Source organism: Ambystoma mexicanum, chromosome 3q (genome assembly GCF_040938575.1).
Source record: "Ambystoma mexicanum isolate Mex_15411 chromosome 3q, UKY_AmexF1_1, whole genome shotgun sequence".
NCBI lineage: Eukaryota > Metazoa > Chordata > Amphibia > Caudata > Ambystomatidae > Ambystoma > Ambystoma mexicanum.
In genome coordinates this window covers 1,071,493,348-1,071,508,591 of record NC_090926.1, presented here as the reverse complement: position 1 = coordinate 1,071,508,591, position 15,244 = coordinate 1,071,493,348, and the positions used below count along the sequence as shown (strand labels likewise).

The window sequence follows — 15,244 nt, the reverse complement described above, 5'->3', positions numbered from 1 at the left end:
CATTTTTCCAAGGCAACGGTGAGGCCTGCCTCCTTCAAAATATCCAAAACTCTTTTCAAACGAACATCATGCTCCTTCTCATCGCTCCCACATACAAGAACATCATCCTGATAACACATCACCCCTTTTTCACCCCCAAGTAATTTATGCATAATACTCTGAAACACACTTGCGGCTGAGACCAAACCAAATGGCATGCGAACACACCTGAACAATCCAATCGGGGTGATGAAGGCGGTGAGATCCCTGGAATTAGGGTGCAATTCAACCTGATGGTAGGCCGATTTAAGATCTAGTATGGAGAACACTTTTGACCCAGCTACTCCCACCATCAGATCATCTATTCGGGGAAGGGGAAACCTGTCTGCCACAACCATGCTGTTTAGATGTCTAAGATCTATACAGAGCCTCAAAGACCCATTGCCTTTTCTGACTACAACTATAGGACTGACCCATTCAGATGCTTCTATCTTTTCAATGACACCATCTCTTTCCATTCTCTTGAGTTCTTCCTCTACATCTCCTCTAAGAGCAAGAGGAATAGTTCGCAGTTTTGCAATCTTAGGGACAGCTCCTTTCTTTAGGCGAATTACATGTACAAAGCCCTTGAGACACCCCAATTTCCCAGATAACGTGGTTTGTATCTCTGTGGGCTCTCCTCCCGCAACAGACATTACCTGCTCGGGATGACTTGCCTCAAGCCTTATCTTCAATTCAGCTTGATCACTCCATGACAACAATTCACCCCCTCTGTTGGTAACATACACACAACCTTTGGCCTTCCTGTCCTTAAACTGTAATTCAGCATCAAAGCAACCTATAATATCTATGGGAACATCTCCATAAGCATTTGCTTTAACAGTATTTTCCCACAGAGTACAACTATCGAATTTGTTCCTCCACACTTCCGCACTTATCAAGGTGTAGTCAGCACCACTATCCATTAGCATGCGTACGGGTACACCTCGAATTACAACCTCAGCATAAGGTTTCTGCATTTTCACTCTGCCATTGACAGCATTCACTGTAAATACCACTTCTCTGCCATCCTCACAATATGACTCATCTTCATAACTTGCACTTATTTCATGCACTTGATTTGACCCAGCATTAAAATTTCTACAACATCGGGCAATGTGCCCTCTCACACCACACTCATTGCATATGATATGAATAGCAAAGCAATCCTTATCAGAGGCTATATGCGACAAGCTTCCACATCTAAAGCATCTTCTCCCTGGAAAACCTCTGGATTGTCCTGAATCCCTAACCATCTTGAAAGAATTCATGTCTTTGGGAATCCCTCTGCTATCTTTTGCAGGAACCCATTGACGCCATCCTCTGCCAGTTGCCGGTCTGTTCTCTTCGCTCCTTTTAGCATTCTGCGAGGCGCGTCTTGGATTCCACGTACTCTGCCTCTGAACAACCTTTGACACCTTCAGCACTGAACCCTGACTCTCATCCAACTTGGGTTTACCATTGTTCACAGTATCCGATTGAAGAACTTCAATGCACTTATCTGTGTGTTCCACCCTTTTCGCTATCTCAATTGCTCGATCCAAAGTGGGGTTCCTCTCTTTCCATAGTTCTTTCCTAATACTGTCATTGGAACATTTAATCATTAGCTGGTCTCTCAAGTGCTCATCCTGACAGTGAGTGAATTTGCATTTCACTGCTAAGCCCCTTAAAGCCGTGACAAAATCCTCGATACTTTCCCCATTCTTCTGCTCTCTCGTGGCAAATTTATATCTTTCCAATATAATGTTCTCCTCCACTCTAAAATGCCTGTCCAGTTTGGCTAATGTCCTTTCATATGGACCAGCATCCAAAATGTCAGAAGGCTCCGGCAATCTCTTTAAGACCTCTTGGCCTGCAGTTCCCAAACAGTGAAATAGCAATGCCTCCTTGCGCTCATTGGAGTAGTTGGCACCAAACACTGCTAAGGCATATTTGCTGAATCCTTCCTTCCAGTCTTCCCATCTAACCCTGGGTTCACCTGGCACTGCCAGAAAAAACATAGGAGCAGGCACATTTGCCATGTCTCAAAGTTGCAGAATAGAATAACAAGCTTGCAATTCTGGTTTAACCAATAGAGCTCCCACCCAATCAGGTAGGTGACACTAATTAAAAGATAGCTGCTTGGTTATGTACTCACCCTGGAGCGCCTCACCAGGGTCATCCACGTTGACTCCTTTCTCAACCTTGCTCAGTGTGGGGCCAGGGTGTCCAATGGCCGCTCAGAAAACACACAACCCAAAATCCAATTATAAAAGTGCCAAAGCCGTGTCTTTGCCAGCCCAGTCTCCACAAGTTCAACAAAATTGCAGGGGTCCAATTCCAGCTCCCACAGACCACGGAGCCTCCAGGGGTTTTCCTCTGGCGCTAGCAATGTCCCTCCGGTGGATGCCACACACTGGATGTCAGGCCGTCAATAATCCACTGAAAAAGGCCCTCCCTCAGGCAAGTCAGGCTGGCTCCGCTCCACAGCCAGAACACTAGATCTGTAGAAAAGGCGCTGGGGGTCGTCCTCCGGGTCCCAGTCAAAATCCTCGTCGCCAAATGTTATGTACAAAGGGAGGCTTTCACATAACCAGTAGTTTAAAGGTAAAGAACCTTTTATTTGCAAGTTGATGACATAAGACGACCCCCAGCAGGAGGAGTACAATCTTCCCACTAAGGCCCTGCTTCTTCACTGGCTCTCCTTGGAACCCTGCTCCATAAGATGCAGTTCTATGTTCTATAGTATCTAAGTGACAATAGACATAGTGAAGGAAATATTATACACTCATGGTTTAACAGGTAAACATTGGAAACACTGCACATCCTAACACATACTCCTTAATTATGCTTTAAAAGCATCCAACCATCAATGTATCATGACAAAATGATAGCCGCTCGAAAATTAGCAGAGCTAGATCCACAGAGAAAAAAAAATTGCGCAAGTAGTCCCATTTCAGGATGCCTTAATAAATGTCCGAGAGGTAGTGCCTAAAGGTCTAACAGAATATGTTGCACAATTTAAAAGATGTTTATAAAATGTAATTGCCTTTGAAGAATCGTAACCATTTCCTCTTGTACGTTTTTTTTAAAACATTTTTTATTAGTTATTTAAACAAACAATACAAACCAAACTTGCAGTGCATACGGTAACATTTCAATTGTACATCACTTAATTGTGTTCACTGCCCATCCCACCCCCCGTTACGAGCCTACTTCTACTAATACTCTGTTCCTGCATCTTGTGATACGGTATTCCCTTCCATGGGTTCCGTTGGGTCTTGTGTTGACCCAAATACCTCTGCTATTAATTTCCAGGCCATCAGGGTCTCCGTCTCCTCCTCCCCCCAGCACTGCTCGCTTCTTGCCATACTATGGTTTCTGCCTCCGCCCACTTCTGCAAATCTTTCCATCACACCTTTAATCGTGGTCTGTGGCATGTCTTCCACCCCACAGCAATTCTCTTTGCAAGTGCATATGCCAGGTCCTTTAGTTTGCTCACATGTTTGAGTTTCCGTGGTCTAGGGACCCTTCCACCCCTCCCAAACAAGCAGGCCCACACTATCAACCACAATTTGAACCCCTCCTTCTGCTAGTTTGTGTGCCACTTCGCTCCAGAAGAGTTCAATAACCGGGCATGACCAAAACATGTGCACCATACCCGCATTATCTTCATCACATTTAGGGCATGCTTGCCGTCCTGCATTTTTAAACCTAGATATCCTCTGGGGTGTCATATATGCCCTATGCGTAATATACAGTTGTATCTGCTTTAGTCTTGCATTCCTCGACACCTTCTTATGATACCCTGGGGCTCGTTCCCACATCCTATCATCCATCGGGGCTCCCACTTCCGCTTCCCAGTCTTGTCTCAATTGTACTACCTCCTTTCCTACTTTAGACATCATCATCTCGTATATTCGAGATACCTCATGTCCCCCCTCTGCTATGTCATATATAATATCTATGTTTTGGCATCTGGTTCTTCCTCCAGTACCACTTCGGGCCATGTTTTCTTAATTCTCTGCACCATTCTGTGGTACGTGATGTACTGGCCTGTATGTAGCCCGGTTTCCTCCCCTAACACCTCAAAATCTAGGATAGTCCCCTCTTGCCAAATATCACCCATTGTTGCTATCCCAACCGGTTCCCAGTGGTTTCTGATTATCATCCTCAGTTGCTTTTCTCCACCCGCCAGTGCAACTAGTGGTGTTTGCGGGGAACACTGGGATGGGTTCTCCATCTGGCATGCCCTGTGCCACATCTCCCATCCAAGTACCATCATCTTTGGACGCCCTTCCATTTCTGCCTTGGGCAACCACATGATCTCTTTTAAATGAAATGGGGCACTGTCTTGTCCAAACAACCTGGATTCAGAGGTCACCTCATCTGAGAGCCATTTAGCAACATATTGCAGCTGGCTTGCTATATAATAGACTTCATAATTAGGCAGTTTTATACCCACTTTCTCATAGAAATTCTGTAGCTTCCAGAGGGCCACTCTGTTCCGTTTGCCATGCCACAGGAAAGCCCTACACATACTGTCCAGTCTAGCGAAGAACTTCTTGGGTATCAAGCGTGCTATGTTCCCAATATACTGCAGGAGCCTAGGTAGGACCACCATCTTCAACATTGCCCCACGTCCCATCATTGCTAAAGGCAGCTTCACCCAAAATCACATGCGATTTTCTTAATGGCTACCTCTGTGTTGCGGTTATGCTCCTCTTCCACCGTGTGGTATATATCTATTCCTAGATATATAAATGTGCTAACCTCCCATGGTATCTGTAACACCGGTAGCTGTTTCAATGGGATCCCGTTATATCCACCCAATGGTAACATGCTAGATTTCTGAGGGTTCACCGCTATACCAGACAGCCCCGCATATCTTTCCATCACTTCCAAAATGTATTGGAGGTTTTCCTCCGGGTGTCTCAAGTACAGCAGCAGGTCATCCGCATATAGGGGGATCAGATGTCATTCCCCTCCCACAGCAATGCCTATCGTGTCATATTGCTGCCTCAAGTATATCGCTAGGGGTTCCAGGGCCAATATATAAAGCATAGGAGACCATGGACATCCTTGTCTGGTAGGCCTGCAGAGTTGCCACCTTTCCGATATCACTGCTCCTGTTTTAACTCTGGCCAGGGGTTCACTATATAACATTTTCGCCCAATGTAGATATCCAGGTCCCATCCCATAGCCAGCTAGGGCCGCCAACAGCCATGGCCATTTGACCGAGTCGAAGGCCTTTATTGCGTCCAGTGACACATTTGCCAATTCACCTTCGATCTCGTTCCCATACTCAATAACCCTATGGAGTAGTCTATGATTATTAGATATGTTCCTATTCGGGACATAGCCCGTCTGGTCAGGATGGATTAGTTTGCCAATAACCCTCCTCAATCTGCTTGCCAAAACGGCTGTCAGTATCTTGCTGTCTTGATTTAACATTGACAGAGGTCTATATGAACCGCAGTTATGCCCAGGCTTGTTAGGTTTGGGAAGCAGCATTATAAATCGCTTCTCCAAGTGACTCTGGCAGTCTGCCCAGCTCATATGCCTCATTAAGCATTTCTAACAGTGGGGGGAGCACCTCTCCTTTAAATACTTTATAGAATTCACTTGGGAGTCCATCAGCCCCCGGGGTCTTACTGGTGGGCAACTGTCTCACCACGTCTTCTAGCTCCTCTAAAGTAATCGGTGCATCCAGCTCCTCTCTTTCCTCAGCACTGATCTGCGGCAATCCTATATCCTCCAATGTTTCTACCATCGTCGCTAGATTATCCTCCCCATCATCTCCATATAGCAGCCCGTAATAATCTGCAAATTCCTGATGAACTCCCTCCTGGGTATCAATCACCCTTCCGTCTTCCCTCGTTATCGTTCCGACCAGGGGTCTAGGGGTTTCCCTCTTATATAGCCAAGACCCTCCCTGGTTTATCTCCTCCCGCATGCTGCCTCTATATATTTTTTGTAGTTAAGGTTACAGTCTTTCCCAGTGGTCAGCACATTTCTGCTACAGCCTGAGTATCAGTTCAGTGTCTGCCTCGGTATTGTTTCCTCCCTTCAGTGCCCTCTCCAATTCTCAATCCGTTTCCCAAAGGTCAGCCAAGATCCCTCCTTGCAGTCCTTTAGATTTTGCTATAGCTACCCATCTCATCACAACCTTGAAGGCTTCCCACAATATGCCCGTCGAATCCACACTGCCAGTACTCGTCTCAAAGTAGTTAACAATCTCCTCCCTCATATCCTCCCTAAAAGGAGGTCTCTCAGCGCCTCTGCTCTGAGGCGCCATGTCGGAATCTTCGCTCTCGGGGGACGATATTGCTATCCGAGGATCAAAGGCGAGTGGTCCGAAAGGATCCTCGCTTTATATTCAACGTGCATGATCTCTGTCATTATCTCTGGTGTGACAAAGACATAGTCCAACCTTGATTGTAATTGCTGTGGGGCAGAGTAATGCAAATATTGCCTCTCTTGGGGGTGTTGCACCCTCCATGCATCTCCGAACCCAACGTCATTCAGCGATGTCTGCAACGCTTTAGCGGATGGGGCAGGTCTATCCATTTTCCCCATCTGATCTGTCGACCTTAGGGTTTAGTACGCAGTTAAAGTCCCCCCCCCCCCCCATATCACCGCACTCCCCACACACATACTGAGCTTGTTACACAGGGTTTTAAAATATGCCGCTGTATTTTGGTTCGGGGCATATGTATTTACAACGCTCATCTCCCCGTTTTCTACCAATCCCCTCAGTATGACCATCCTCACATCCGTCTCAACTAGCGTCTGTAACAGCTGAAACGGGACGTGTGGCGCCACCCAGATAATCACTCCTCTAACATAGGCCGAGTATGACGAACCCACCACAGTTCCTTTCCATTTCTTCCCAATCATCCCCATTTGATCTTGCGTCAGGTGAGTCTATTGCAATAAGGCAATGTCTATCTTCTGTCTACGTAGGTATAGCATAACCTTATTCCTCTTTAGGTAACTATCGAGCCCTCTGACGTTCCAAGTAACTATTTTAAGATCCCCATGGCATGTTAGAGTCCCACTCCTCCCTTTGCCTATGTAGTCCAAATCCAATTGCTTAACCCATCTATATAGGCCTGTTTCCCAACTTAAACTCCCCTTAACTAAAAACACAACAAACCCCCCCCCCCCAACCTCGCTTCCTCCCTCCCATCTCCCACCTCCCTGCCCTTCCCCAACAACACCCTCCCCAACTGTTGCCCAGCTCCATCGCTGGATCTCAGGCACCTCCGCATCTAGCCCTTTCTGGCAATAGCCTGTACTTGCGGCTCAGCGGGGTGAAGTCGCCCTAATGGCCGCCTTACTACTAATTCCGGGGGGGTAGGTTGCCTTAATCTTGCTGCTCCTGTTCACTTCAAATTCACTACGCCTAGTGCTACCCAGTTTACTTGTACATTTTATTCACTATATCCCAGTCCAACAGTGTCTGAGTCCAAGAGCTCCATAATACAGTTCAAATGTTTCAAAGTTTCATACTGGGGCTCCCCTCCCACTTATCCCCTTAGTATTCACGATACATCCACCTCACTTATCGTGCTTCTGACGCTCTTACTCTTCATCTCGCTCCGGATAACCCTGCAAGTCCAGCCATGCCGCAGCTTCCTCCGGAAAGCTCTACTTTTATGCAAGACCTTTAGCTTTGCAGGGTACAATAGCATGTACTTGCTACTAGCCGTGCGCAGTCTCATCTTGACGCCACATAGCTGTACCGCTGTCTTTGCACCAACATAGTGTAGTCAGGATACGCTGTGATGTTGGTAGATGCCCTTTCGATCGTTCCACCTTTACGAAAGTACTCCAGAATCTTCTCTCTGTCTTTATAGTTCAGGATCTTCGCAATTATCGCTCGAGGTGGAGCCCCAGGCCGTGGTTTCCGCATCAGGGCCCGATGTGCACGTTCAACCGTAAACCCTTGTGAACGCTTTCTGCCCCCATCTCTTGCAGGATCATGTTTTCCACACAGTCTGTGGGGTCCTGGCCTTCTCCTTCCAACAGGCCGACCACCCAGATGTTGTTTCGTCTTGCTCGGCCTTCTGCTTCTTCTGCTCAGTTCTCAAGATTAGCCACCTACTGTTTTAGTATGTGGACCTCCTTCGCATTATTTGTGCTGACATCTGTGTTGGTCTTCACCACACTCTCTAGGCCACTTCTCCTTTCTGCCAGCGCTCTGACAGCCTGTCGCAGCAGGGTGACTTCAATTCCTACTGCATCTATTTTATTCTCCAAGGCTGTCCGTAGATCCGTCATTGCTGTCCCCCCATGTGGCCCTCAGCTCAGTTATGGCTGCCAGGACCAGGTGGTTTTCACCTTCTGGGGTATCATCCACGGAGGCCGCTACTGCGCTCTGTGCCGGGGCAGTAGGAGTCCGCTGCGTCTTGGCGAAGGTCTCCATTGTAGGTTGCTTGCTCTTGGCCCTCACTCCTTTCACCGACATCATGCAATCCTGCATGCGTATCCAGTTCCGGCTCCCCTGTATCGTGCCAGTCCTGTTTCCTGGTGTTACTGCGACTCCACCTGGTCAGTCAGGCCCAGGGGCGTAGTCCTCAGGGTGCTGCGATATGTGGCGGCGTGCTAAATTGCGTTTCGAGTGGGCTGTGTCCTTCCACGTGCCTTCTCTGACTATTGTGGTCAATCCCCCGTTCACGTGTTCCCGAGGGTCAATAGGTGCACCCTCCTCTCCACTGCCACTATGCCTCAGGCCTATGGGGCGTTCAGTGTTGTATTCACCTTAGTGAGAACCTTTATGCGCCATCGCCAGTCAGCCTGCTTCAAGCCTTCCTTCTTATTATGCCGTTATCTAGCAACTGTCCAGGATGAATTGGGTTCTTGCACCTTCCAGTTATTATGGTGCTGATGTCCTCCTATACTTCCATTCGCATATCAGTGTGTCCCGCTTCATTTCATCAGTCCCATCTGCTCTAGGGATGACCACTTCAGTTTATGTCTATGAACATATGTTTCCCAGCCAAAGTAGAGGAGCGCTCCACCAGCCAGCTCGCAATGCCCTTCATGCACCAGTGTAGCACTTCGTCATGTACCTTCTGTTATGATGGCAGAGCGGAGTTCTGGCTGTCGTCTTTCTTAGTCATCCGCACATCGCTGTGAGGAGAAACTGTGACTTGCAAGCCACTCCGATTCCCTCGCACGGCCTGCCGTCTGTCGATTATACAAAGTAGCAACCGTTCCATCGGGCTGCTCTTCACGTGTTACATCTGCGGCCACATATAACGCTCTATGCACGTTCAGGGTCCACCGTTGCTGAATGTTTACCGCACAAGGCTACTGTCCTTTGTGCGGATCGCTCCGCCGCACACAGTCCAATGCTCTATTTCTTGTGCGGTGCAAGGAGCGTGCATATACAGGTGGCGGGGAGCCACACGAACGCCCGTTGCGTATGTGTGGGGGCCGCGCGAACACTAAATGCTGGTCCTCAGCATTCGATACGCGCAGCCACTGCATCGTGTCCCAGATCCACTCACTGCTCCGAATTCCCAAACAGTAGCTTAATATCCATGTGAGCGGCCGCTGCTCACCATGTCAGGGGCGAGGCGTGCGACCGACAGAGCTCCGCACAACCCCCAAAGGCCAGCATTCTTCGGTCGATTCTGCTGCTCCCGCTGCCGCGGCTGTGATGCCTTTGTCATCTGCCATTTTAGCTACTTTGTTTATGTACGGCCGTATTCTTCCAAGTCAATTTCCTTCCTGGTGCTGCACACAATTCACTTGGTTTTTGTAGATGTTACAGGGCACCCATTCACACGCCTGTGCTTTCATTCCTGAGGCATATAGATCGTTTTTCAAGCGTAATTTCCCAGATCCACAGGAGCTGCTCAGCAAGGCACGTCCAACACCATGGCTAGATTGCCACGCCCCCCTCTTGTAAGGTTTATTATGAGATGACAGGACACAGTAAAGTAATATCATTTGAAATAAGTGTGACTATGATAATTCTTCTAGGAATCACGCTTGCAAGTTCAGCAATGTAAAAGGTGATAAACTCAGCCACAACATCCCCACTTGGCGGAATAAGAGCTATAATCTGAGGAAGCTTCACAGAGTGGTTATTCAACCCGACAAGGAGATCCGAGAAATATACTTGCTGAGGAAAAAAACGGCATTAAGTTAATTTCAGAATCTGGAGACCTTGTAACTATCTGGAGCACTCTATGAAAGGGTTATAGCAGGGAAATGCACATAGTAATTATTCAGACTTTGAGAATGAGTGTCCTATGTCACATGTGAAGCATACGGTGGACACAGAGTATTGGAGTTGGTCACAGAAAATGTATACCAGTGTGCCTCAAAAGATCAAACATAACCCATGTCACATCACTTCATCTGCACCTATCCCCCAACCATTACTTACCCAGGTCTTGCAAGCTTGAGTTGCGGTTAAGGGCCACAGCCAGCTCGCCTGCTCCTTGGTGGTTGATCTGATTATTGCGGAGATCGAGCTGCTGGAGGAAATGATTGGATCCAAGCCCTTCACAGAAAAGGGAGAAGCTGTCCTCCCACATACCCAAGTTATTCCACTCCAAAGTCAGGCTGCAAGACAAGCAAGACACAAGCAAGAGTTAGGCTGCAAGACTAGCAAGAATCACACAAGACCGTAGAGGAAGTAGCGATGCTGGCCATGTATCCAAAATATACCCTTAAAAATAAACAATAATTTTTGCCTTAATCAGTTTGGTCCCACCAGAAGGATTGCCCAGGTGCGAAATGCCAGGCAATTCTCTGAACAAGAATACCAACAGCCACGTCAGACTCTCAATTTTGGAAAATGTTAGAACATTTGGGTTTAGTATGTGTAATCCAGAAGTGTTTTTCAGGCTCACAGTGCTTTTTCAGGCTCATCTGCAACTCACTGACGATACCAAACAAGGCAGAAACTCTTGTCTGTTTCTGCCTTGTTTGGTTGCCGTCACCATTGTCTGTTTAGAGGCGAATTGCCTGGCATTCTAATCCTTGTGGATAGGACTATACTGATATGAAAATTGTATGTTTCCTCTGGTATGGCACAGAGTTATGAAATGATTGTAGACCCGCCAAACAGGCAACTAACAAATAGAGCAGGCTACTTGGCCTTCTTTATTTCTCAGAAGACAGGCTGTCAGACATTTAATCAAAGCGTGCGTGCATGTGTGTATGTGTTTGCATTAAAGTGTGATAATCCATTGTATTTGTATTGTATTTTATAGAGCGCTTTTGTCCAAAGCGCTGCACATAATTAAAAAACAAATGGTACTAAATGATGATCAGTGATACATGTCAAACAATTCTGGTAGCGAGCAATCAGGGACAGTGAAGGAGATGAGTTTTCAGGGAAAGACAGAAGAGAGTAAACAGTGAGATCGGAGAGTCAGGGGAAGAGCGTTCCAATGAAGAGGGGCAAGAAGCTGGAAAGATCGGAAGCGGGATTGAGCACCGGGGGGAGATGGCGAACATTCAGGCGATAGAGGCAGGAAGAACAAGGAGGAGTATAGAAAGACAGAAGTGTGGCGAGATAGACAGGGGCAAGCCCATAGAGAGATTTAAAGACAAGACAAAGAAAATGAAATTCAAATATGACAAAGAAGTTGGTCGATATCCTTGCAGAATGACCCAAGCGGGCCAGATGGACGATAAACAATAAGAAAAGAAATAGCGTGTGGAGCAGTGAAAATCTTATAGATGAACTCAAAGGAAGTATAGTCAGGTGTGGGAACGGGTGAAGGGATAGATAAATAAGAAGAGCGAAAGAGTATGCCAATGCCGCTGCTGCGACCAATGGCTCGGGGGACATGGGCAACGGAAGTAAGAGAGGCAGTAACAGTTGAGTTATGGGGTAAATTCCAAGTTTCGGTAATGCAGAGGAAGTGAAAACGTAGTCGTAGAAAAAGGTCCAATTCTGCAGATGTCTTATTGCATAGGGACCTGGCATTCCAATGGCCCAGGTCTATGGCAGCAGGAGTGTCAGTGATCGATGGATAGGTGAGATTGGGATTTGAACATGAGTGTATGGACCGGGTGTTTGAGGGCTATCGGAACATAAAAAGTAAGATATTGATATAGTCATGTAACGATAGAACAGAACCTTGATGGAAATGCAGATAACGGGTAATGGTTTGCCCGGAGGTGCTGGGAAGGACACGAGACCGGGGCGCGACATGGCTAATAGGCCATGGGCCGCATACCCGCCATGGACAGCAGGGATCAGCGACTTGGCCCGACTTCCATGGTCTGCTTTACTCCATACAATGTGTGGCGGGACAGGAGAAATGAAGAAAATTAGAGTTTACCTAGGACTGGATGGCATAAAGACAGACAGCAGAATGGAGAGCATCAGTGAAAGAAGAAAAGGAAAGGAACACTTGTGAGTCAGCAGCACAGAAATGGCACGAAAGATTATATTAAGTAATTAGAGAACAATGTAGGGGGTGTAAAGAGAAAAGATGAGCGGGCCAATGAAAGAGCTTTGGGAGACGCTGAACTGAAGGAGAGGAGGGGTATCGCATCCAGAAAAAAAGAATAGGTTCTCTGAGGGATAGGAGTAAAACACTTGAAACACAACTCAAACGCCAGAGAGAAGCAAGTGTAGAAAGAAGAGTTCGGTGGATGACACCATCAAAGGCAGCGGGCAGATCTAAGAGAATAACAATACAAGAAAGGTTAGCATGGTCAGGCGAGAGGAGCAAACTTGAGATGTGTATAAAGGCAGTTTCTTCTGAGCAAGAAGGCCAGAAGCCAGACTGGAAGGGAGGGAGATGCGAGTGAAAGTCTGTAAAGGAGGAAATGTGTGTGTACAAAACACTACAAATATTTAGAAAGGAAAGGAAGAAGTGATTTGGGATGGAAGTTACCAGGTAGTGTAGGGTTAAGGGAGTTTTTTTTATTAGAATGGAAAGAATAACTGCATGTTTAAAAGTGAAAGTAAGATGTGGTGAAAGGTTAAGAAGAGAAGACGGAACGTGCTAAGGATAGGTACAGGGAATCAAGGAGGACGCGAAAGGATCAAGAGGAGAAGACATTGGATTAGCCAGAGGGGGGAAAAGATGCAGTGTCTAAGTCAGAGAGGATGGAGGGACAGAAAGGGAGAAAGAAAAAGAGAGGGGGTGATGGTAGTGTGAATTAGCATGTGTTGAAGAAGGAGTAAAAGAGGAACCCAGAGAGGAGACTTTACATGTGAAGTGGTTAGCAAAGTCAGCAGAGGTCAGAGAAGAAATGAGGCACGAGAGAACAATGGCTGTACTTCAGGAAGAAACAAGGGATTCTGGTCCCTGCCAGATTGCCGTTCATTGAGGTGATGGGAAGAAGCCCCAGCAGACTTGCTTAGAACCACACCCGAGCATGGTAGAGTGAGATGTGAGGCAGCGCTAAGTCGACCAACCAAGATGCAAAGGAAGGTGAATTGAGGGCCTGCATCTTCTTATCACAGGCAGTCCTTTTCTTTGCATCATTTGGATATGTATTGAGGGGGGGAGCGGGATCAGGTTTCGAAAGGGAAACGTTTTCTTTTAAAATACAACCAACAAAACTGCAAAAGTAATAAAAAAGCGATTCTTTCCATTTTAAAAATTAAAACAAGGGTGTGAATCCTAGATATTGGGTGCTAAAGTGGATTTTGGAGAAATACTAATATTCTCTTGATAATTTAGTGAAGAGTCATTTCACTAAACCGACATGCTTCCAATAGCAAAACCTTTTCCTCTTTCCTAAATATACAGTTTGAACAATTTCTTTTCTTTTCAACTGCAGTTATAATTTCTTCTCTTCATTTTATATGTTAAATGACATTGTAAAAAAATGCTTATCCATGTACTCCTGGAACTCACTGCAATGGTCGATGTGGTTTGTGGACCAAACACTACATGTTAGCAGACTAGTGTTTTTAAGCAGCCCTACTGTAAAACTGACTGATGGCCATTGAAGTGCTTTGTTTAACGAGCTGAAACCGAAGTCCAGATAACCAAATAGACCAACCGGCAGATGTAATGCTCTACATTGGTGAGGACATGGAGCTTCATAGGACCAAGCTCTGCATTATTGGTGATACCTGGGAGCATTTGTGACAGGTGTATTCTAAGCATCCTGCTATTTCACAGAACATCGAGTTTCAACATTTGGAGTTGTCTTGGTGTGGAGTTTGTGGTATGAAATGGGATCAGGTCTGCCAATGTGCCAGGACATCGTAAAAACAAAAACCAACACATGATCATTACTCATTGTGGGGGTCAACATTCTCGCGTTTGTGACCAGAATGCTGTTGCAATTTGCCATAAAAGACGCAGACGCATTCCAGATTTGTGGTTTCTAAAATGTCTTAAAAGCAAATGTGGAAAAGGTTCTGCATTTCTGTCCCCAAATAGAAAAAGACAAGCGCAGTGTGAATCAAGCGGTCTTGGAGTTCCTTTGAGGTCACTGTACGCCATGGTTTCCTAATAGTAATCCCAGATTTTCTGGTGGGATGGTGTACATCTCCCATATCAGAGAAATAAGCTAATTCTCTGTAACATTTTCCCTTTTTAAAATAAAAAGCAGCCTAAAGCGGTTCTTTTAACAGCCTCCTTTACTAATTTTGTAAATCATGGTGTAAATAAGAGGCATATTAATACAATAGTATGATTTAATAGGTCGGAGGACATGTGCATTATGGTAGTTGTAGATTCTGGTTTGTATTTCAAGAGGAAGCCAACTAAACTGCAAGAGTGGAAAATAAATTTGTTTGTGGCGGTTTTACTCACCACCGATATAAATGCCTTTTGTAAATAAGTGTGTTACCATTAAACATCTGCCAATTATTTTGGGGGTTGGATGGGTTGCGTGGTGGTCCGCAGAGCAGACTTTCAGATAGAGGGATTTGGAGTGCTAAGAAGAGGGGCTGATATATAAAAGATGGACTTTATTAATGTTAGGTTTAACTTTACTGTAGATGTAACATACTGTAATGTAACAGGTTTATGATGCTATACTTCAACCTTCACCATTTGTGAAGGTTTTGTCTACCTTGGGTAATTTAGGAAGCACTTTAACTGACCCGGTGTTCAGTGTATTAGTTTTCAGAAAACTAGATTCATATTTGATATGAGTTCAGCCGAATGATAGTCATGATCCTCCTGTTCTTTTTTGTTAAAAAGATGCATTTATATGTTTGTTTTCGGTTCTATGTTTACGTTTTGTAGTGCCCGGATGCCTGCCAATATAAACAACTAAATTAATGACCTAACCACGG

The 15,244-nt window shown here is 46.0% G+C and overlaps 1 protein-coding gene across 1 annotated transcript in view; it reads right to left on the bottom strand.

The window, feature by feature from the left end:
- LRRC45 (leucine rich repeat containing 45) overlaps nucleotides 1-15,244 on the bottom strand; it is a 366,996-nt gene that overhangs the window by 232,948 nt on the left and 118,804 nt on the right. Inside the window, exon 5 of the mRNA XM_069655316.1 lies at nucleotides 10,403-10,581. Coding sequence (XP_069511417.1) covers nucleotides 10,403-10,581 — 179 coding nt within the window. The remainder of the gene's footprint in view (nucleotides 1-10,402; nucleotides 10,582-15,244) is intronic.